We start from the raw sequence: 24616 nt of genomic DNA on the forward strand, positions 1-24616 counted from the left end.
AGGGACAAAGACAAGTTTGGAAAAAACTACCTGAAAAAGACACCACACACTACAAATTTGAGCAGAACTGAGGCAGCAGGAAAAATTAAGCTTTAAAAGGGGTTCTCAAATCTCAGATACCTCAAGTATAGCAGCCAGCAGGAAGGGACCAGGCAGATGGTTCTTTCTGACTTCAGGTCACCTGTTTTTCCACAGCAAACCAGTCATGTGTGGTAGCTACAAATGAATCTTTTTGAATGTCTGTAATACTTCCTCCATGATCTGAAGATTAAGTTCTCTGATCAGTTACTGGTGGGACTGGTGCAGTTATAGTAGAGAGATCAGACCTTCCCATTGTCTCCCTCTGCTGTTGTGCCTCTTGCTCTTAAGGGAAGGCACAGCTCTGCTGCTGACACCCAAACCACGTGTATGGGAACTGAAGACACTGTCACATACCCAGCGAGATGAGGGTCTGTTTCAAAACTGGATTCACTGAATCGGTGTGGGCATGGGCCACCAGAGGTCGAGGGGAGACAGGATTACCCATGTGGTGACATCTGAATCTGTAGCACAGACTCCCACTTCTTGATGAGAAGTCTTGCATCCTGGAGCTGTTACTTGTATGGACTTTCCCTATCCAAGAACAGAGAGATGAATTTGGGAAGAAAGGCAAGAAAGGCCTGTTAGAGCAGCTGCATGTCTTAGACTGAATACGGTCCTCCACTGGGGGAGGGGGGAAGGTGCTGTCCTAGCCCCTCCCACCTGTAAAGGTGTGCTGACAGTTTTTCTCAAAAAGGCTTTACAAGGTTGTGTGGGACAACCCATATGGAAAAGCTTGCACAGGAGACGTAAAAGCTTTGGATGTTCCCTCACCTTTGTAGATCTGTCAGCTCTGCTGTGTCACTATCAGAGTAGTTCTTTCAGTGACTAGCAGGGTTAAGATCCCTGAAACCACAAGTGAACCTCCAGACCAGCTCCCCTGCATCCACCCTTCCTGAAACCAAATGATTCCCAGGAAGCCCCCAATGGTTCCACAGTGCAGGGAGTCCCGGTAAGTACAGCCACACACAGTACAGCCTTGCACTGTTTTTATTAGTGGTATATGCAACATTTCCATGCACTGAAACAACGGTACAAAACTGCCATTCTAGAGTGCACCACTGCCATGAGCCTGGCTCCACCTTCTCTACGCACTTGTCTTACACAGCTGGATTAATAGGATCTCTTAACCACCCCTACCTCCTGTTCTCCAGCTGGAAAAACCCCTGCTGCCTGGCCCCATGGCTCCTGTGCTCCACAGCCTTCTGACTGCCCAAGGGCTTCCATGGGGTTTGTTCCCACATCTTGTCTTCAAGAGCCCAGAACTAGGCACAGTGTTTCAGCTGCAGCCTCAGAAGTGCTGAACAGAGAGATTGCTCTTCTGGCCATGATCTTCTAATGGAGCCCAGCGTGAGGGTGGACACCTTCACCTTCACTTGTCCCTCAGGACCACATCAGCCTCTGCAAAGCTGCTTCGCCACCAGGATCTACAACTGCAGCAGCTTAGTTCAGTTCCCACTGTAGGAATTAACTGCGTGAGGTTCCGGTCAAGTCTTCAATTCATGTCCACTGCATTGCAGATTTCAGGAAATAAAAAACAAACATCCTGTTACTCATTTAATTTAAACCAATTTTACAATAACTATAGAATTTTGAAAAAACCCCTCGTGGTATGTTACACGCCAGTGTTCAAATCATATCACATAAAACTAATTTTTCATTCTTCATGTTTTTTCATCTTTTTATTGAGCTACATTAAGACAGCAGGCATTTGTAGCATAACTTCCTACTCAACAGCACACACAACTTACTGCAGCTGTAATCTCCCCTATGATTAGCATTTCCTTCCAGTTCTTTTCAGCTGTCACTGGCTCATACAGTTTTTTCTCTAGGTAATTAATACTTTCGTATTCTTCTAAACAGCCTCAGCAGAAACACAAACCACGTTACTGCTTTTTCTTTAAACCCTACCACTTCACTATTTTTTTGTTATATATTGTAGGGCTTGAAAATATTTTCTTACTTTTAAAAGGCTTTTTTAAAGTCCAACAGCAATCAGCTAAACCAAGGAGCAGTCATTTAATATATCATTTACTCTTATTCTTGTAGAACACACAAACTTTAATCATTTTACTGACATTCATTTCCCTTACCACTGCTGTTTCTAGGAAGAAAATCTGCTTTTGAGTGCAGTCCTGATGAAAAGGGCATCAGTACCTCAGTTATACATCAAAGTAGTTGAACATCAGCTTTACTATGAAATGCTGGACTGGCACCACCTCGTGTGCCAGAGGGTGAAGGCAGTAACATCACAAAAGCTGTAACTTGTCTCCTCATGTAGGAAGAGGACTTGGAGCTCACAAGCAGATGTATTCACATTCTTCTCATGTCTTTTTCAAGCTGAGGTATTGGTGAGGGACACACCACGTCCAGGCTGTGTGTTCTTTTATGTCATTTCAAACAGCGCTTTTCCCTCAGGTCTGGCCTGCCTGCAAGCAGAGAGAAAACAGCTTAACTGAGAATGATCAGTTTGTCCTTCTTCTACCTTCAGCCCGGTGTGACGGATTTAGTTACTATTTGCCCAAAAGCACTGAGAGATACAAGGAAAAAAAATCATTCATGCATTAAGCACAAAAATAGTACTAACAAACTGAAAACTCAGTACAAAGTATACCATAACAGGAGTTTTAACAAGTGAAACACGATTATATTCTCACCTTGATGGTCCCTGTAACTCCAAGGTGCAGAGCAGCATTTTGCACATCATCACAAAGTAACAGCTTCAGTTCTGAGGGTGGGCAGCCACCAGCGGCTGACAAACATTTCCAAGAAGTAGGATTCAGGCTGAGGAGTTAAAAAAGAAACATGAGTGATAACCTCCTTGCGAGTGTGCTTTTGTCATCAAAGGAGAGCATTTAAGACTCAAATGGCAAATAACAGAGCAACACATCAGCAAATACAGTTGGATAAAGAGCTGAAAAATGCCAGCAATTTTTCAGACAGCCCTGCCCCCACCGAAGCAGCTGGAGCTCCCTCTGTTCAGGAAGCCCATCCTGGCACAATACTTAACACGAATTCATTAGGCCATTATACTTGGTCAGCCAGGTTCACACTGCAATCAGAGGCCCACACACACGTGAGGAGTGGGGGAAGAGGAAGAAGGTTCTTATCACTTCGTTGAGACAAGGAGTTGTTATTTAGCCAGTAAAAGGAACATTTGTATCTCCAAGGAACCTTGACCACCCTTTTTTCCCTCCACAGGAAGGAAACTGTAAGCTGACAGAAAAATTCTGAGATGCCTGGGAAACCTGCCAAACACTGAGGTTCCCAAATGGCTCTTGTGCACAGCAGCACTCTCATATGTAGTGACAAACAAGACTGAATTCCAATGGGTACATGGACAAGACAAAATGTCCTCTGGATAAAAAAAAAAAAAAAAAAAAAATTGAATCAAACTCTGAGAAAATTAGGCATTTTCTGTTTTACTGCTATTTTTCTGACAATGAGCTTTAGCTGCTTGTCTTTTTTAGATGTTGTGAGTAAATGCTTGTAGGTTGCTTATTTCAGTAGTCGATTTTATATTGCAAATTGTTGTGGGATAATTTTTATACTGTGATTTTACTACAACTAGAAGATAATGGGACTCCAGTAAAGGGCAAAAGCAGAACCACAAAAAGAGGTGTGTATCAACTTTCCCACCTCATAAGTGCCCTTCCCAGAACCAAGAACATGACAGGGTCCAGGTTAGGGAACACAAACTGGACAAGTCACACGTGCTGAGCTTGCTAGGATGCTCCCATGAGTGCTGAAGGAGCTGGCTGCTGGCCTCGCAAGGCCACCCTGCATTGCTGACAGAGTGTGACAACTAGGAGAGGTGTGCAAGGATCAGGGGAAAGCACAAATCGCTCCAGTCTTCAAGAATGGCAGAAAAGGGGACCCGGGGAACTACATGCCCTTGGAAGGTGATGGAACAACTACTACAAAAAAACACTTTCAGACCAAGAAGGGCAAGAAGGTAAGTAGCAGCAGTCAGCATGGATTTACAATGAGGTCATTTGCAAATTCTTAAGGATCCCAACTAGAGAGCCTCTCTGGTGAGGCGACCAGTTCAGTGGACATGGGGAGAGCAGTGGATATTGTCTGCCTTGGCTTAGGAAATCTTTTGACACTGCCATAGTATCTCCAGTTATCATTTTGATCCTGTCGTGATACTGACAGACTACTGATGGGCTCAGTGGACCATGAGGTGGACTAAAAACTGGCTCAAGAGATGGGCTTAGAAGGTTGTCAGTGGCATAAAGTCCTCTTGGACGGGAGTAAATAATAGAGTATCCCTGTACTGAGGCCAGTCCTTTTCAGGATGTTCATTTCTGCCCTAGTTGATGGGACGACATGTCCTCAGCAAGTCTGCAGGTGACACAAAGCTGAGAGGAGTGGCTGCTAAGGCCATAGTATCATGCCACCACCCAGTGATCCTTCGACAGGCTGGAGATACGGGCTTACAGGATCTCATGAAATTCAACAGAAGGAAATGCCAAATCCTCCTGGGGAGAAATAATCCCAGACACCAGGACAGGCTGGAGGCCAGCTGGCTGGAGTGCCCCTTTGCAGGTAAGGACATGGTGGCCCTGGTGAACACCAGATCCAAGAACCACCCTGAGCAAAGAGTGTAACCTGGCCACAAAGGCATCCAAATGGCATCCTGCTTTACAAAGAAAGTTGCCAGCACATGGAGAGAGATGATCATCTGGTCTGAACCCCTGCTATGGACAGGGACACCTTTTATATGTGATTATAAAACAGATAAATTGTTCTGATCCTTTATATTTCCGATTCTCTTATTTACTGTTAACACAATTACAGAGACAGCTTGGAGTCCTTTTGCTAAGCCTAACAAATAGAAGAATTAATACAAGTTTCTCTTGCTTTACCAGTAGAATTTGCACATCTTGGTCAAATCCCACCAGTGTTTAAATTTACTTTTATTTTATAAAAATAACTGGTATTTTGGAACTACCAGAACTATTGAACTTAGCCCTTTAAAACCTTCCTATCTGTCAGCCCCATTGAGATGCTGTCCACAGTCAGGGCAGATGGCACTACACACCTGTGTGCACACAGATCAAAGTGTCCCAGGCTTCCCAGAGTGCATAGACACCACCTTCCAGACCACAGCCCTCTGATTAATGCCAAAGACTGTTCAGAATCAGTAACTTCTGTGTTGGTTGTACAAACAATCAGGAGGTGGGGTGCAATATATCAGTAACATCCAGCACCTCAGATATGGCATCATATTAGTGTGGCACTATGGGGTTTGGATGGCTGGCCAGAGCTTGAGTTGTCTGCTAGAGGCTGTGTGCATATGCTTGAAGTCCTTTAAAAACATAACACATGGCAGGAATTATGAAAGGAATTACATTATCTGAAATCAAGTATTAGTTGAAGTGTAGAAACACAACTACATCAAATCACAAATCTGAACAAGAAGTGGGGGATTGACTTCAGTAACTGCTGGATAAAGCCATATACCTTAATACATACCTTGTACTAAAACCTGGTTTAGGATTCTCTTTTGTCTGCATAACATAGCAGAAGGATTCTGCACAAGCCATTCTTCATCTGCATTTTTAGATTTTAATAGTAACCTAAAAAAATAAAGAGACAGTAAATAACTGACATTTCAAGCAAAAAGGAAAACACAGTAGCTTCTCTTTTCAAAAACCCATTATATATGGAGAAATAAACCATAATAAAACTTCCCATTACCAAAAAAAATCCATTTATTCTCTACCCATTCTTACCACTTAGTTGTTTCTCCACAGATTTTATTTAAATTTTTACTACCTCAGCAGTTAAACAACAGCTGTTACAAGAACATTAACAAGTTCCTAGATTTTAATATTCCTGCTTGGAGTATATCAACTGCAGTTCTTATCCAAAGAGCCCCAAATCATTTCCCTTTGGAGGTTTTCTAAAACATATATATTTCATGTGACAGAAGACATTCTAGACATTCTAGGCCTGCCAAGGCACGTGGCAAAAGTGGCATTTCATCCTTCTAATATTAGTGCCACTAAAATGATCGTGATCCTTGCACACAACACTGAGTCATTAGTGACACTTGAGAACTAACAGCTCTCACTGCAGTCTCCTCTTTCTGCAGCATGTTGTTCTACAGACATTAATTAGGGGCAAAGTTATCAAAATAATCTGAACTGAGCGGAGTAAAAAACCATCTCACAACAGAACTGCATACAAGTATCATTAAAATACAGTTTAATACTGCAAGCATCAGAAATTGATGCAAAAGTTTAGGACTTCTGTAATTTTACAACTTCTGCAATCGATTGGCTTCTATTTGCAGTAAGTGGTATCTACCTTGCACAATATCTTCTCATAGAGTACACATGCAAAACAACTATCCAAGGTGTTTAAAATTCAACAGCTCCATGCCCCAGCCATTCAGGCTTCAAAACAGCTAAACGGCTCTCACCTGTAGACATAATCCCTCCTCCCAGAATTAAAATCACCTCCATAAATGTCTCAGACTTAAAGTAAGATGTGAGCACTGCAATGTTTGACAGGCTTAACATAATCCCTTACTCAGCACAGAAAGGTGTTTGCAGAGCCTGAGAGCCCTAAGGAAATGTCTATGGAGAAGACTGCCTGGAAAGGTCCTCATCACAACAGCACAAAGGGGTGAAGAACTCCCCATACTCTCAAGTAAAGACTTAAAAATGATTTTCCAACATCTTGAGGTCCTATTTTGAGAATCACAAAACTTAGCATACCCTGCAAAGCATTTACTAGAGAAAGAATTCCTTTGGAAAGCCACATGCAGGTTGCACCTTTCAGGCTAGCTTCACTTTAGGAGCGGTCCCAAAAAGCAATTCAAGAAGTGACATATGTGTAAATTACAACACACAACCACAAACGTTTACAATAAAGGTAACATTTACCTTATCAGAAACAGCTGAAAACAGGCTGAGATGTGCACCTCAGAATAAATACAATTTTAAAGTTGGCATGATTAATGTCTGAGTCCTATTAAATAAATTCTCCCATTTGGTTCCTTTTTATCTCCCCTCTCACACCATGGTGAAGCTTGCTATCTATCAGATTTCAAAAGTTCAGTTATCTATTCTGTACCAGATATTCAGCAAGATAGATACTTTCTTCATAAAGCACAAATGACAGAGTACAGCCCACTAACCCTTTCTAAATATGTTGATTCTACAATCATTTTGCAAGTCAAATGCAGTAATGTTGTAGGGATGAACTGTCAGTCATAGGGAGTTGGCTGGAACTCTCATCTGGACAAGTGTTAAGTGTCCTGAGACATTACCTCAACATGGTGCAATTAATGTAGCTATTGATAGGTATGTACCCATCTAACAGGAAGGCTAAAATTACAAAACTGCAGAGTTTTCAGTCTATATTTTATTATTAAAAAAACCCAATAATTACTCTCTCCCTTCCCCCCCCCCCCCCCCCCCCCAAGAAAGTTAAAGCACCAAAGGCCTAACAGTCTCTCCAAGTTTCTGTCACTGACAGTGAATATTACTTTCTCTTTCTTGGCCACCCAGATTTACTGATGAGAAAGCAGTGTGTCATATTCTTGGCAACCAGTAGATATTAGTGACAAAGCTGTAGCCAAATAAATACAGTCTATTTTTGATAACAGGCTCTAAAACCACCCAGAAAGACTGCTGGGAGTGTTAAAATGTCTATAGTTTCTACTCGGAATGTGCCTCTGCACAATTTATTCACAATTCTCCCTCTTTTAAGATCATTCCAACTTCTCTACCTATATAAACCCTACCATTTATGATTAGCAGTAATTACTTTGCTAGAGCTGAATGCATCCAAGCAGCCAGTGATGAAAAAAGTGATTTCTAAGAGTAAGCTGGAACACAAGAGAAAGTTGTTTTCAAAATAAGAGACTGAATTTTCATTCATATGATAAAGCTCTTCTTTAAATTAAAGCTCAAAGCAAAATGGTAAGCAAAATGAATCTGAACTAGTCTAAAAGGCTAACAGCATGATAAACATGCCTGGAGAGAAGAGAGGCATCACACACAAACGGAGTGAAACTGTGCATATACTGTGCCATTATGAAGGAAAACTGAAAACCAACTCCTAAGTGCAGCTATCTCAAGTAATGCACACTCAGCTTGGCTGGATATCTGCAGCAGAGACCGGTTGTGCGGGACAAGCTCCAGGCTGCCAGCCCTAATTCGGAGCAGGAACAGCTGTGACACTACAGCACCGAAGGACACTGCACATTCACCTTGCACACAGATGTGTGGCAGCTTCGCCAGCTTGACTGACAGAACAGGTTTTGTGGTTTGGTTCAGGTTTTTTTTTGGTTTTCATTTTTTTAATTAATAGGATTTTTGGTGGCTACTGTAACTAAGAGTAACAAAACCCCCCTAAGTTTCCCCTTTATTTTAGGTCTACTTTAAAAATTACCTAGCAACACACAACAGCAGCATGGGTAAATTTTGACTTCCACTGAAGTGACCATATGGCATTTTGCACCAGCGGGCACAGGTATGATTTTGAGAGTAGCAGAACCACTATCCAGCACACAGAAAGAAGAACTCCAATGCCGAGCTGTTCTCAGGAAAACACACAATCCCTTGTGGCCACTTATTTGGGGTTTCCAAAGGGAACCCGAGATGATCCGTAGAGCTGTGTTCATGTTTGCATTTGTTCAGGCTTACCTATCAAAAGGTAACAGATAACAATGTTGGCTGCTGACATACTAACAGAAGATACAGTGCTAGACATTCTTAAATGGTCAGGCAATCTTATCCTCCCCATTTTTCTCTTAGTTTTAACTTTAGTTTGGCCAAACCTGCTCATCTTAATTATGAGTAGTCCCTGCTGAGGACAATAAAACCATTAGAGACTAAAAGCAATTGTTACCTGGCATCACTGCATAGCTGCCAGGGATTATAGGAGACAAACTGCAACACAATTTTTCCAAATCTTGTGTTTGTCAAATTCTCTCAAGTGCATATTAAGTACTTGCAGAGAAGTAGAAGAAAGCAAGCATTTAAGGGAAAAAAAAATTGCTAAATTAGAGCTCAAAGGAAGAATTAAGTTCCGAGAAACAAAAGGGAAAATACTACTTGAGCTAAGCCAACAAGGCATTAAATTTCCTTTGCAAGATCATTAAAAATATTTTACATCCATTTCACAACTTTAAAGTTACAAGGTGTAGGGTACCTGAAGTTAGCATCTTACACAGAATGAGGAATGTGAATGCAGTAATATTCCTCTTCTGGGATCAGATTTCAAAAAAGGAACAAATGGTGGCAGTTACTAGTGGCCAGGCAATGAACACATGCCAGTGACAATCTGCGATCAAGGGACATTAGTTTCTGTTTTGCTTGGATTGCAGATCTTCACCATATAGAAATTAGATGATTTCTTCAGTATTTAGGGAATGATGAGCATGTCTGAAAGCATTTAAACAGAAGATACAAGTTTTCACCGGTACAGCTTCAGCAAGGTCTGAATTCAAAGACACTAAAATTTGTAAGCACTTCGTAAAATTAATAAAATTGTTCATTTGCAAGGTATTACATTCCTAGATGCAAGACACAATAGCCTCAAGTGGAGTTTTTTTATATATATATATTTATATATAGATATACACATATTACATTTTTTACAAAATTTTATGCATTGTGAGACAGTAGTCCAAATCATTAAAGTCATTCATTGTTGCTATGAAACAGCAACTAAATCCTGTACTTTTTAATACAGCCCCCTCCCCTCTATGATTCTCTCATTTCAAGCTGAGGAACCTGCAGCACCAGAATAGCTGGATCATCACTGATTTTTCATAATTGCCTATTTTACAAATGTTGTCATTAAAGCAGCAGAAATATCTTTCAATATTTAGATTTCTACTTTCAATGACTGTGTTCATGCTGAGCAACTTGGAAAAATATCCAATGGTGTTATTTTCTCCATTCAGAACTCACATAACAGGTTACACAGATGTGAAGTTCTGAGCATTTTGTGATACTTTATAATGAACAGCTAAAAAGTACAAAACTGTTGAAGGAACGAGAATAACCTCTAACCATCATCATCTCTTTCACCTAGAAATAATGATGTATAGGTGCAACTTCACAAAGAAAACTTAAGAAACCTGACAGATTAAAAGCATCTGAAAATGCTGCACTTGGCACTGAAAGCTACAGTTAAAATTTCACGAGACAGTTCTGCCAGGTTCTGGAAACTCTGAGGTCACCTATCACAGACACAGATTTAGAAAAGTCTGCTGTAACAAGATATCATCAAACCAGCACACCTAGCACAGAGTTAAGTAGGATCTCAGTACAGCTCTACTACTTTAAGAGAAGTCAGGATACCATTATGCTACACACAATGCAAACAAATATAAACTTAGGCAAGGAGTTAAGAGAACCACTAAGATTTTAGGGATGTTTAAATAGGCATACCTCTATTAAGACTCATTTTTTTATTTCAAAAATATTTTAAATTGTTTTAAACTAGCAAAAATGTGCAAATGCAAAGCCTAAGAGACAGTTTTCTCATATATTAGTTTTAAGAATACAGAAAATCAGCATAAGCTTTGTATTATAGAATAATTCTTATATATAGTAGTGATGACCTCACTAGTTTGAGGACATTTTCTATCTTCCAAAACCTAAAGGGGCATCTAGTTTCACACAAAACTTCCTATACTGTGCATAGTCCAATTTTCTCCAATTAAAAAAATAAAAAAACAACAACAGTACTCCTAAGGAATTGTGAAACTCACTAATACACAGCTTCTGAAGTGTTTGCAATTCTGCTTTACAGAACTTCACACAATGCTCCCCATTCCCTCCTGTAAGGTTCCTTACCTGTCATTTTTGCAGCAGGTGCCAAGTTAGGCCAGTGTCCTAACCTCCTCTTCCAAAATAATGACAGCAGAACTGATTATCTTTGTGGGGCTAAAATCTCTGAAGCCGTAAGACTGTGCTGGGGGAAGGGCAGGGCAAGACGTGGACACACAGTCTTTATTAACAACTCATTCACTCCAAGAGCTTTCTTCTTTGGCATGCTTCATTTGAAAATGTAAAATTTAACAATACTACCCAGTACATACATCTACATTGAAATGAAACCTAGTAAGGAAGGATTCAAATACCTAAGCATGTAATAGGCTTTAACTGTTAATTCATTTATATAACGTGTAATAAATTCAAAGTTTTACTTAGATGACAGAATCATGGACTTGTTAATGTCCCTTTAATGTCAGAAGGGATCTCTAGAGGTCATCTGGTCCAACTCCTCTGCTCAGGCAGGGCCACCTAGAGCCAGTGCCCAGGACCACATCCAGATGGCTTATAGAATCTCCAAGAATGGAGACTCTGCAACCTCTCTGGGCAGCCTGTGCCAGTGCTTGGTCACCCCTCACAGTAAAAATGTTTCCTGATGCTCAGAACTAATCCCCTGTGTGTATACCCATTGCTTCTGGTCCCATCAAAAGATCTGTGATTCTTTGTGCAATTAAGTAATTTCCTTTCTGTACTAACTCTACTAGGTGACAACTTCCATCACAGATTACTCTCTAACAAATGCAGAATATCAACTTCTGGCTTCCACCATAATAAAATCATAATTGGTAGAAAACAGAAAATCTTACATTAGATTTGAAATACAGGAAATGGAATCTGTATCTCAAGATAAAGACAACAAACGGCATTAATAAACTGCAGGGTATCCTGTAAATGTTCTACCCCATACTGGTATACTGACATAGACTTACCTGTTTCTGAAAAAACCCACAAAGCAATGTGGAATAAAGGAATCATTTCTCTATTTGCTACTCTCTGCCTGGCAAGCTGGGACTCAAACTTGGCTCTTTGTCCTTTCCTTGCACAACTGGACATATTCCTGATGCTGCACTATTAGGATCTATTTCAGCTTTATAGTACCATAGAATGCTGTAAATTCTATGTACAGCATTCCTTATTTTAGTAGAAGTCACTACTACCTGCAAGATAAAGCTATTCTTCCTACCCAAAGTGAAACAGCTTTCTAAGTTAATATCAAACATTTTTAAAAAGCTTTAAGCTCAGCTGTCATACATAGAGCAAAGTGAACACCTTGTGGCAGACGACTGAAAAGCACTATATTAGAAATAATTTCAAGCCTGAATAACAGATCAGGCATCTTAGTGAGTGTCAGGAATACTATTTACCATTCCACCATATACCCCCCATAAAGTCACTCCAGTTGATTACCATTTTCTCCAACTGAGAGCAAAGTAAAGGCCTCAGTGATGACACTCCTTTGCACAGGATTAGGCCAAGACCACAGTGTGAGAAGTCAGGAACTCCCTTTTGATATCATCTTATATACAAAGGCAATAACTTGGCATCATATTCAAAACTAAATATTTTTAATCAAAGAGACTGATTGCTGGTACAGTTTTTCATCATAGCTCATCCAGATTTCAAGATGCAAGCTTGCACTGTAATTCTCACATTAAAAATACTAATTTACAAACAAGCTATCAAAATTATCTTGGGTGCCAAATTTGTAAATATCAACACATTAATGAGAAAATGGTTACACACACAGACTAAAACATAAGAGTTGTAACTTCAGTTACCTGTTTGTGACTTTTGATGTACACAAGTAAAAAACATCCATTCTAATACACTACAAACATTACTTGCAACATCTTGAAAAAGAAACTCCACTTAAGCAAGCAGCAGCTTCTCCAAAGAAGTCTGCATTTCAAACTTAAGTTCTGTATCCTGATGCATCCATTTCTTTGAAAGATTAACAGAACTCGTACTTGTTATCAGATTCTTTTGCGCTACTTTTTACAGACCACCTTCAGAGCAGTTTGCTCTCCTATTCTGTTCAATCTTGTTCTGGTCTTCTCATAACTTTACTTCCATCTTATTCAACAACTTATACACTTACTTTCATTTTGGACTCTGCAAAATCTTGCATCTGATCAGCACCTGACTGATGAGTATGCCCTGACAGGAAATATTTATGCATTAAGTTTGAGGGACACTAGTTTACATCAAACTGTGAAAGCTAAAATAAATGCAGACATCCAAACAGTTTAAAGATGAACCTCAGAAAATAGAACAAAATCCAAGTACCTTTATTACAAACTTAGGGAATCAGAACCATCCACAAGATGAATTTTCTGTAACACATCTAGAATTAAAGGAATTTGTCTCATTGACAGTACAAATGTAACTAATTTGTATTTTCTTTATTTTCTTAAGTCTCTTCTCAAACTTGCTCAGATCAGTACCTCATTGAGAACACAACTTTCATTCATGAAAAGTAGTATTTGGAAGTGCACTGTAATGACTGAACAAGTATAAACTAAGCTGACTGCATCTGGTAGGAGCAAGTGCTGATTTAAGCACCCCATGACAGCACCACTCTCAACCTACAACTGCGGTGGCTGTCACTACCTGTTAGAATTTGCTCAGCAGAAAAGATGACTTTGAAAAGAATCTGTGCAGCCATAAATGAACTTCATTAACTGAGGCACATGAAGCAACTGCTGAAACAACCAAAGGCACTACCATATTCCAAGTCCTGGGAAGGCTGTGACAATCATGCAGCTGTACATATACCAACTCAGCAGATAAAGTTACCTAAGATGCCGACTCTTCAGCCATTCAAATTTATCACTGTGGCAAGACAACTAGGTTCTTAATAAACTTAAATCCTGGTAATCCTATTCTTGGTTTGTCACAATCAAGGCAAAGATGACATTTTCCTGCCATAAGAGCAGGACCAGATTTGGCAGCACCTATTTCTAAGCAGAAGCTCTCTTAAACTTGTGACAGAAGTCCTCTACTGGAAGCACTGATACTTAAGTTACACATATTTGAACTTCAGTCCTTTTCCAGGAAATTTTATTTAGCCTGTATATTTAGCCTTTCCCTGCATGTCAATAATTTCACCTCTATTCCTTTAAGGTTATGTAGTCAAAAAGTAAAGATACGAGAAAATACACCTAACTCCCCAATAACGTTATTCTTCTTAATAAAACACGGGCTTTCAGAATTACTTTTTCCATTAAAGCATGTATTTTATTTGAATGTTTACACTGAATTAGTTTTGTTTATAGCAGAACTCTGAAACAGCATTTAAGAATTTTAGATGAAGTTTATAAGAGTCGTATTTGGGATTTTTAATCCTATGGCAGTTCCCAAATTATTAAAAGCTGAAAAGTGAAAGATGAGATAAAGCCACGTTTTCCTGCTCTTCCACAATAGTATCCCCCTATCTCTAAATCCATTAAGAGGACTTATCTACTTTTACTTTTCTGTATTAGTATTTGCAAACATCTGTGAGTTCAGAAAGAGTAACTATCTATTAAGTTCTCATGTACTCTCTGTCACTTCATTATTGTGTAATTACAGAAAAGAGAAACAATGAAATTAAATTAATCCAGAATGAAATTTTTTGCTCCCTTAGAAAGAGACATAAATCCATTTTAAAGGCACAACAGATTAAGAAAACATACACGATACATACTAACAAAACACATATGAAGAGGTATGTAACAACTTGTCAAATCCTAGTCAAATCCTAGAACTGGTTTTTACTGTGCATCTGACATCTTTCCCTTGCTTTAAACCATCTCCATAAAGTTCAGTGTTAGAACCCCCAAATAAGGTTTCATACAGCTCATATCTTCCATATCATCAGGAAAACATAAAGCCTTTTACAACAAAAGAAAACCTAGAGTACAAAAAAGGAAACAAAATCCTAAAAGGAATAGTTTAGGATAACCAGAGCAGGCTGGTGACAAGCATCAAATATTAATAATTTGGCCCAATCCTACAGTGAGCATGTCACCTTACACCCTCACATCACTTCTAAAGCTTGGCAGAAGCTTGAACAATTTTCAATGTAATTGTAGTGTAAAGGTTAGAGTGAAGTCCTTAGTGTCACACCAGTAAATGATTTAGAGCTCAAGTAAGACCTCCATTGAAACAGTTTTCCCACATTCTTTTAAGATATATCATTTGGCTTCCTTCACACCAGACAGTTTTAAATATACAAGACAGTAAAAAAAAAAAAAAAAAAAGTAGATTTTTAAGCAATCATATAAAGAAGATTCTACAATACCACATAAGACCTCAAAACCAAGCAACACACCATAATCAATCCTTTACCCTCCTTCGTATAACCTGTATTTTTGTGATTATCACAGCAATAAAGCAGAAATGCAAGTTCAGCATCAAGGTTCTGGGCACCCAGTTTTAAGACATTTTATGCTCAGTATGTATCAGCTTTTATTCAGGCTTAAAGGCACAACAACATATCACCAGTAACTACCAACACTTGAATTACCCTATTTCTGATATCTATACTACATGCCATGATCTCCAGTAAAGTAAGTGTGCCTAAACTAACCAATTCTGATTTTTACAATGTAGCAGTGAACTTATAACTGGATGAAATATGATAAATGATATTTCTTTTAAATCTTTGTAACAAATGGGCCCAATGTAAAGAGTAAAAAATGCATGCCCAGGAACATAATGCAACTGAAAACTAGAGTATGATTTCTTCACAAATCTGTGCTTCCTCCACCCTCACTGCACCCCCCCAGGGGACTGGCTAATTCAGTATTTAAAAACTATGAAACTCAAACAAATTATTTTTCCTTATGTTTAATACAACTTGGGGAGTTAAGAGTACTATTCAGAGCAAACATTGAGACACTTGTGTTTAATTTACTGCCTTGTAAACACAGTTAGGATTAAAACCAGACAGAAATTAAACGTTTTGTTTGTAACCTTGAATAATGATCCCTAAGAGTGCTGTAAGCAGGGAAAAGTCTAGAATAATCATGCAGAAAGTATACCAAGTGATTTTATTCTCCTGAATCAGCTGTCATTTTACAAACAGTAAGAAGCATCCAGGATTTTTATTTACTTTCCTAATAACCAATTTTTCATTACTTGCTACTTTTTCGCCACATAAAGTAGAAAACGTTCATTTTGCTCAGAACATCCAGAGTAAACACAAGACAGAAAACAAGCTTATAAATTAAAAACCCTCCTAAACAAGTTACATAATACTAAACAATGTTCTGGTACCCCCCCATCTACAGACAGTTGTATTCATCAGTGTGAATAATATATGAAACTATGCAAGTGTGATGCAAGAAAAATGTCAAACATGCATTAAGTGGTATTACAAAAACTACACAAAGTATAACATGGCAATAATAAACTGACACATAGCCTAAAATAATGTTAGAAGTGCAGCCATCCCTGCTGCCAAGTAGACAATTTTCACTTTTAAACCAGCAATGCAATAGATGACAATTCTTCCATACACTTTCTTTCAAAACTCTTCAAGATTCAGTTTTTGAATTGCAGTAATTGTACTCTTCACACACTAAGGCAAAAACTTTATTTGTATGATTTGTCACAGCTCTGGTTCTGAAAATGTCAGATGTGGAACTGGAACTGGTACAGTGCTAAATTCCAGAAACACAATGTTCCACACTGAAACAAAACTGAAGATGAACTACTGTTTCATTATTACAGGTGTGTCTTCTGAGGAAAGCTTTTTATTTGAAGTTGATTAAAACTGCAGCTGTGGCTTACCTTTCACATGCTCTCTCCCTTAAAAGCAGAACATAATGTATGGAACAACACAGGGTTATCAGGTCAAAAATGAAGAATGTTAGCACTTTAAAAGACTGTTTTTCCCATCTTTGTAATGGCAGTTTTATATTTTCTTCCAAGATAAAGTACATGTGAATAGTCTTGCTTCTTTTTAAAGCAACTGTGTATATAATTTCTCCTGGAGAAATCACGAAGAACACTATTTTCCTTTTTTTTACTGGCTTGCATGTAACCTTCTTGGTAACTGCAGAAAGTGAACAGACAGATCAAGCTCACATAAAATTTGGCTCAACATTTTAGAGGACATTTTTTTCTTCACCACTTGAAATACTTGCCCTCTTGGCCAACTATCACCAAGAATGTAACCATAACCATGTTATTCAGACATCTCAACTCCTTGACACACTTCTTACCCATTTGTTCTAGGCTATGTATTTCTTCCCAACTCACTTAATGAGAACATTTATTGAACTATGCTCTGTGTCTGTAGCACTAAATACCCTATGGATGCACAGGTAGGAAGAGTCTTGCTCTACTGTCCCTTCTTGCTCGTCTTTCCTTCCACACTGAAATGAGCAGAATCAATAATTCTCACAGAGTCTCCTTTACCTGCCTTTACCTGTGTCTCCTGCCTGGGGACACAAAGGGAGCAGGACCAAGCAGCAAGGAGGGCAAAAGGCTATTCCTATCTGCAGTAAGGCATGTACTGGATTATTTTAAATATTTCAAATTTCCATTAACATAAAAATATTTAAAACATTTGTAAGCAGCCTGGAAGATCAATTCAGCTAGCAGTTCAAAGACTTCGTTCTACAGTACTGCAATAGCTGGTTTATGCAGTGTTTTTTAATGCAATTTTACACTATATAAAAATATTGAAAACTCAGTAACAATAAATAAATTTAGTAGAATAAATCCTTTTATAACAAATAATGAACAGTAATGGAACTTTTTTTTTTAAAAAAGCAACACTTGAAAATGACCAGAACATCAAGAGCTAACAGATGCAAAAGAAATTACAGCAAACCCTTTTGGTTTTTACATCTTTTTAGATTTATTTTCTCTTCCACCTTGCTTAAGTATACATTTTTATTTAAAGTGGGAAAACACATTTTGCTTGGGTTTGTGTTGTACACTGAGGTATTTAGGGTTTGGGGATTTCTTTGGGAGAGGCGTTTTGTTGGGGATTTCTTTTTTTCTTTCTTTATCTTTAACGGATAATAAAATTAGTTTCCCTGTCACACACAAAAAAAATTTATTACAGTGAATTAAGGCAAAAAATTAATGAAAATACCTTAATCCCATCCCATTACTAGTAATAGATATGTATTATTTCATTTTCCTTTACCATGGTCTTCTGTTTGGCGCTTCTCTGTCTATGATGCACTCAGGTTTAAGTCTGGATTCTCACTAGCTTGATGAGAGGCTAACAACCTTAAAATTAGCTGTTACATACTTACATGGTGTGTGTATGCTGTATACGGTTGCTGTATTCAGCCACAAAAAACAACACAGAAGAGAAATATCCAACTGCAGTGATCCCACCATACAACCCAAGAATTTTAAAATATTTTTAAAACATTAATTCATTTCAGTTTTTCTGCTATTCTTTGGCCACTTGCACAAAACTAAATTAGTTCCAAAAATCTAAGACATAAATGTAACTGGTATTTCCACATCTTCTATTAAAAATTAGTTGCTTTGTGGTTTTCATGTAGAATAAGACTTAAAAGTTATTTCTGTGAATCAGCTGTAGATATAAAATTAAACCACACTTTTCTCACTTTTATTACGTTACTTTATTCCCTCTCTCCCATTTTTTTTGTTCAAGTTACATACAGGACCCTCCACACTTATTCCTGTTCAAGGATCTATGCAGTTTTTACTTAAAGTCAAGAACAGTATCTTTATTCTCACTGCAATTCTTTCAAGTCAAGCACTTAACGTCCCGCATACAGTTAGCATGTAAATTCAATCAAATTATACAGCTATGCTTTACTCTACAGAAATTGAGACATAAAAGCACACTAGTAAATCGAGGAACAATGGAAGTTCTAGACAAATCATTTACCCAACCAAATGGAAAAATCTTATCCACATGCGTATAGTAACACAGTCCAGTTCCTTTTGAATCTCATACTTCTTATTATGAGCATTGTATTCTCCACTCAAGGGACCACATACAAATCACTTGAGTTTTTACCCACATTTACAAAGTTGCTTTTTTTCTTTCAGTGTGATTTGTGTATACAATAATATTTACATTAGAGCAGAGGGTTTTTTAAATAGTTTTACCTGTAAGCATGCTGTGCTTATCTCTGAATGATTTTCCGAATAGCTCCTTCAATTAGGAAAAAAAGGGCTGCTGTTCCAAACAGAAGAAACTTCTCGCACTACTTTTAAGAGTCAAGCTGAGGTCATTAATAAGGATGCCTCCAAATTTCAGTTATATAAACTTTCAGAGTATCTTAAGGAAGTTCAAGATGGAAAAGACCTATTAAAAATCTATCCCACTGAAAATGAACACATTGAGGGTTTGTTTCCATGCATTTAAAAACATAAGAAATACTGTTTTCATGAAAATTTCATGTTCACTTTATTTATTCTACAAGTAACATTTTAGACAATTTTATAACTAGCTCCAGTATTTCATGGATTACTGTGAAAACACACCTGAAATGCCTACAGCTACGATTTTTAAAATACTTTATGGGAAAGCACCTGAAACCATCAACAAAACACATTAAACTGGTGAGATTGCTAAAACTACTTTACAGTATATCTGGAAAGGTAATAAAAGGTAACATAAAAACAATCAAATGGAAAAAATTATACCTGACATTAGGTATTCCAAGTTTTTAGTCAATCCTTTTATTGTTACTAAGTTCTTACATTTCAGTAAGCTAATTTTTAATAAAGTAAATGCTTTCAGGTTACTACAGTTCAACATTTCCCACCAAATTAGCACTGAATAGCCAATAATCTAAAGTAGTAATGTCCAACCTCTGCATTTCTCATAGGACACACTCACTCCCTCCTTACCACTGATTAGTCGGGAAAGTTTGGACAAATATTCCCTCATGCTAGGAGTGAGTTAACAGCCCATGGAAAGCACCAAACTCCAAGATGAGCATCTTAATAACAGCACAGTGCCCGTATTAATCCTTTGAGCGCTCCTGAGAAGACAATTAGATTGCATTGGAAGTGTGCGCTCTCTGAAGTCCCCCACTCCTGGCCACAAGCACAAGCTAATAAAAGATGCTGCATGCAGACTCTAAAACTACTGGATATGCAACACTTCAAGTCTCAGGAATGGGATTTAGAACCCCTTCACATCTGTGGTCCAACATAAACTGATTTTAGTTGCTACCCTGCATTCTGTGCTAATTTAGTAGTTCCAATACGCTTTAGTTTGACTTAGGAAGGGAAAAACCATGACAATAAAATCAACTTCTTATACAAAATAGATAAATTAGGAAGTACACAAAAAAATTTGTTTCTGCAACATACTTAAATAAAATGAACTTCATGCCACCAGTGCACACCAGTTAATTGCTGAACATCTCACCTCCAAGCATATTTTCTCCCTTCAAAAGGCCTACAGGGTTTTGGTTTTCATTTGAGAATCTGCCTTTAGATTGGTTATTTCAGCATTTTTAAGCCAAGTTATCTTAAGGGAGATTGCAACTTGTTTAGCAAGACACAGTTCATCAACGTCATTGTGTTTGTAGTACCTTTCAAAGTATTTGTAATTACAAATTATTCTGTATCTGAAATCAAGAGTGGAAAAGAGGGAAATGAATTTGGTGAATATGGCGGCATACTTTATATCAGAATGATCCTCAATAAATGCATACGATAAAATCCTACTAGCTTATGCTTAAAATTAAATTAATTATTTGGTTCATACTGTCTTCTTGCCATCTATTTTAAATTTTATGCTAGTAAGAATCTCCTGTTTATATATTTATGTACAACTGCATTAAAAAAATGTGGACAACATATGAAACAACTGCACATCAGGAATTTTCTTTCTAGGTAATCCACAGTAGTTAGTGATTTTCTTAGGAAATTAATACAGTAAAGTATATTAGGATCGCCACAAAGTTTCCCAAGACATCAATGTGCTTTATCTAATGAGCACATTGGTCAGAACAATGTATAACTTTAATGGAATAGTAAAGCTTTAAGTACCAAAATGGTATCTCTCTGGAAAATTAGGTAGTTTAGGAATATGAAACTTCAGGAATAATGTAAAAGCTCAGTAAGTACATTGTAAAAGTAAGTGCACTGTAGTTGGCAGATTCACGTATATTCCAAGCCTACTTGTTTTAGCATAGCATATAGCAGAGTGTCAGGACTTCAAACAGTGCAAATGTAGTTGAGTACCACTGTACACAGAAAAAATGATAAACTGCTCCACCAAACGAGGATCAAGAAAAATTAATCACTTTAGCAGAAGGGCAGAACCTTCACGCAAAAACACTGGTTGGCCACATCTACACTTTTTTAAGAAACAATTTGTGACCATTCCTTTTTCAATAAAATTAGGTGTTTATTATATAGCTAGGATCAGTTACTACCACATTTGGCAAAATGAGAAGCACTGCCTTTAGAGTTAAGCCAAGCATCCCAAAGAAAACTTTTAAGAGATGAAAATAGCAGCATGTCATCAGCTACAAAAGGCATTCTTCATTAACTCCTTACAATCTGCCCAAAAATACATTTCAGTATTTATTTGTTAGGACTTGGTTCACAGACATTTAAAAATAGATTATTTTCTGCAGTAAGGACAGCTGACAAATACACTGCTACCATGCAGCAGAGCCATCCAAGTCAGAGATTTACAGGAAGGGCAGGTCACAACTGTGGAACAACAATCACTAATGTTAAATAAAATCTAAAATAATTTTCAAATACACGCGTATCTCCACTTGCTACCAAAACCACAGTGCAACGAACATGCACTTAAAATAGCATAAAGCTGGCACAGAAAGTATTAACAACTTCTGAAGATTCATTCTGAAGTGTATTTAATGTTCTTCTGAAATATATTCAGATATTATAAGGAGGAGGGTTTACATAGCTAAACAAATATACAGGAGCTAGCTAAAACCTCTGAACAACACAGCCTTTTCCTTTGAAGAAAATGAACTAACCTTTTGAATTCAGTTTAATTTGTACTTAAAACATGTTCACTGTTCACAAGTTCACAGCTTTACAGTTGAGACCTACCAATTCACCAATACTTCCTCAATCCCCTAAAAAAAGTCACGTACAAGGGCAGAAAATATTAGGAAAAAAGTAACCTCATATTTAGATGCCTTACTAGATACCAATGTAAAGTGTATTTTCAACTGCGTAAAGAACACTAGAGCAGAGAGTTTAACTAGTTGCCATATGCAAGCACTAGTTTATAGCAGTGAAAAAACAATTTTCCCAAATCTTGAGGTTTAGGACCAGTGTGTAAAGGAAAACCATTTGCAGTTTGGTTGAGGCTTACTTTAAGAATGAATGCTATAATGTGACACATATACCAAGGGGAAAGAGTATTCCAGACTAAAGGTAACTCAGTACTGTATTACAAAGTGTGGCATATGTTAAGTCAAGCAAAAAATGGCAACATTAAAGACAATATAAAGGAAAATGCTTAGCAGATGCAGATGTCCCAAGTGAGGACCTACATACTTAGTTTAACAGAGGTAACTCCTGAATTGCATGAAAACAGTATCTTAAGCCATATACACGGGCACTTTAAGTAACAGTGTATTTCCAAAATGCCAGCAATATGGCAATTTTCTTGTTAACCATTTGCTCAAAATTTAATCCACCAAGCCAATCACTGCCACATTAACAAGTAACACACAAGCCCTCTCAGCTGCTTGTATCCCATGCTGAGCTATGTTCATACCATCTGGATGTTAATAGGGCACCAGGTTATTTCAAATCAGTTTTTAACCAAAAGAGCATCACAATTTATGCAGATAAAATTTAGTTTTGTCTACCTCTGAAAATGCACATGAACTGATAAAAAAGATCACTACTATTTTACAACTATTTTGCACAGGAAAAAGAGTAATAGTAACCAATCAATATCCCTACTTATTTGCCATCACAGGAATAGAACCAATAGGTCTTTTCCATCATCTTCCGAGACTGAAAAAACAAAATCATAATAAGCTTCCTAATAGCTTTACTACCAGTTTTATCTTAAAACTCAATCAGCAAATCTACCCTGAGTTGTGCTCTAAATGGAATTTTCCAAATTCCTTGTTCTGTAAAACCTTTCTGAAGAATACTTGTGTAATCCTTCCAAATGCATATTACTCAACTATAACTGAACATTTATTTTCGCTGGAAAACATGTATTTGCTTCCTAAAATAACAGCTACTCATTGACAACAGACATGTTTTTATTAAAACCAACCACTAGGGAAAATGTATAATTATTAATAATGATGTGCAAACACAGAAGAAAGCTTTTGACCAGCGTGCAGAAATGTCTCCTTGCTAGCAATGGGAAATACTTTAACCATCAGCAGAACACACAGATGTCACAACCAATTTTCTCCTCTATAAATATGGTTTAGGTAAATTCACTCATACTGTTATGAATAAAGCACACATAAAGATTCCTTTTTTTGAATTCCTTTTTTGGTTTTTTCCCTCCCAAGTTAAATTTTCTAATAATTTATCTGACAGATAACCTCTGTTGATAAGCCTACTGTGACTAAGTTTGCAATGGTGGATTGAGATGCAAGGACACACCATCTTTGAGAACACTTTGTATAAAATCTTATGCTCTTTGAAAGTCAAAACAAAAGCAGCTGTGTTTTAAGTTTTCCATAATATGTACTGCACCATGCAGTTCAGCTAAACACTATTAAGAATGGAACTTTCTTGACACATAGTAGAAACTACGTAAAAATGAAAATGATGCCACTTATAATTAAGCATAAAATTATTCTTACTCAGTATTAGTAATAAGATTCCCAAAATCCTTTCCAGTGATTTTTGTTTTATTGTAATCAGATAACTGCACGTTTTACAGCATAGTCACACATTGCATTTTGCTAGTCACAAACACATTGCCTTACATAATGATCCGCATCGTTTCTGCTCTATCCTACAAAGCCTATGACTGAATACAAAAAAAGTTTTACAAAAGAAACTGTTTTAAAGACTACAATAACAATAGAACCGTTTCCAGATAACAGCTAAAATTATAAAGGCATATCACTGTATAATTTTACTGGAATTTCTAAAACAGTAAGGAATGAATTAAGGTTTAGTATCTGCGACGCTTGTTAGGTCCTTCAAAGTTGCCCCCTGGGTTTCCTCTACCAAAGCCACCAGGTCCACCACTCACGGCACCTACACCACTCATTGGCGGCTGAGGAGTCTCAGAGCCCGTTCTACTAACCAGAGGTGAACCCATCTGGGATGGGCCTCCTTGAGGGAATCTCTCATTATGCTAGCACAAGTCCATTTGGAACATGCCAAATGTGAGTTACAACAAAAACCACAAGTGATGTTGTCATGGAGTTCAGCAGATAGTCCAGCAGAATCAGGATCACACATAGAAGGAAGAAAGGAGCAATTCAATTAGTTATTACGGAAAAAGAGCTGGAAATTAAAGAGTGCTAATGTTATGCTCCAACTTTGTAAAGAAAATTAAAAATGAAAAACAATACTTAAGACCAACTCTGGTGCTGAATGTAACTTCATCCTTACAGGCACATCAGAAGCAATACATATTCTCTAGGTAACAGAGGAGACAGCAAACAGTTTTATATCTGAGCCCTACTGTGCCTTACATACCAAAGCTTCTCCTTTAAATAAATTAGACAGAGAAACATTGTCAAACTTGCAGGAGAAGAAATCAGATTTTGTATTTCTAGACACTGCATTTACTCTTTTAATCGCCTTAAGAC

At 37.7% G+C, this 24616-nt stretch overlaps 1 protein-coding gene across 10 annotated transcripts in view; it reads right to left on the bottom strand.

The window, feature by feature from the left end:
- Positions 1 to 1054: 1054 nt before the first annotated feature.
- PSPC1 (paraspeckle component 1) overlaps positions 1055 to 24616 on the bottom strand; it is a 57842-nt gene continuing 34280 nt past the window's right edge. For 3 of the 10 annotated variants that reach the window (XR_009485344.1, XR_009485349.1, XR_009485347.1), the window contains 4 exons: positions 5560 to 5663; positions 2736 to 2862; positions 2172 to 2507; positions 1055 to 1587 (listed from right to left, as the gene is read on the bottom strand). Coding sequence is in view for 1 of the 10 variants with exons in the window: in XM_059838683.1 (XP_059694666.1) it covers positions 23971 to 24156 (186 nt within the window). In the remaining 9 variants the exon portion in view is untranslated. Of the gene's footprint in view, positions 1588 to 2171; positions 2508 to 2735; positions 2863 to 3073; positions 5393 to 5559; positions 5664 to 8490; positions 8745 to 18457; positions 24157 to 24616 lie in introns of those variants that run through there. The other 7 variants (XR_009485346.1, XR_009485342.1, XR_009485345.1 and 4 more) reach the window with 5 other exon arrangements.

The sequence above is a fragment of the Haemorhous mexicanus genome, chromosome 2, assembly GCF_027477595.1.
Source record: "Haemorhous mexicanus isolate bHaeMex1 chromosome 2, bHaeMex1.pri, whole genome shotgun sequence".
Classification (NCBI taxonomy): domain Eukaryota; kingdom Metazoa; phylum Chordata; class Aves; order Passeriformes; family Fringillidae; genus Haemorhous; species Haemorhous mexicanus.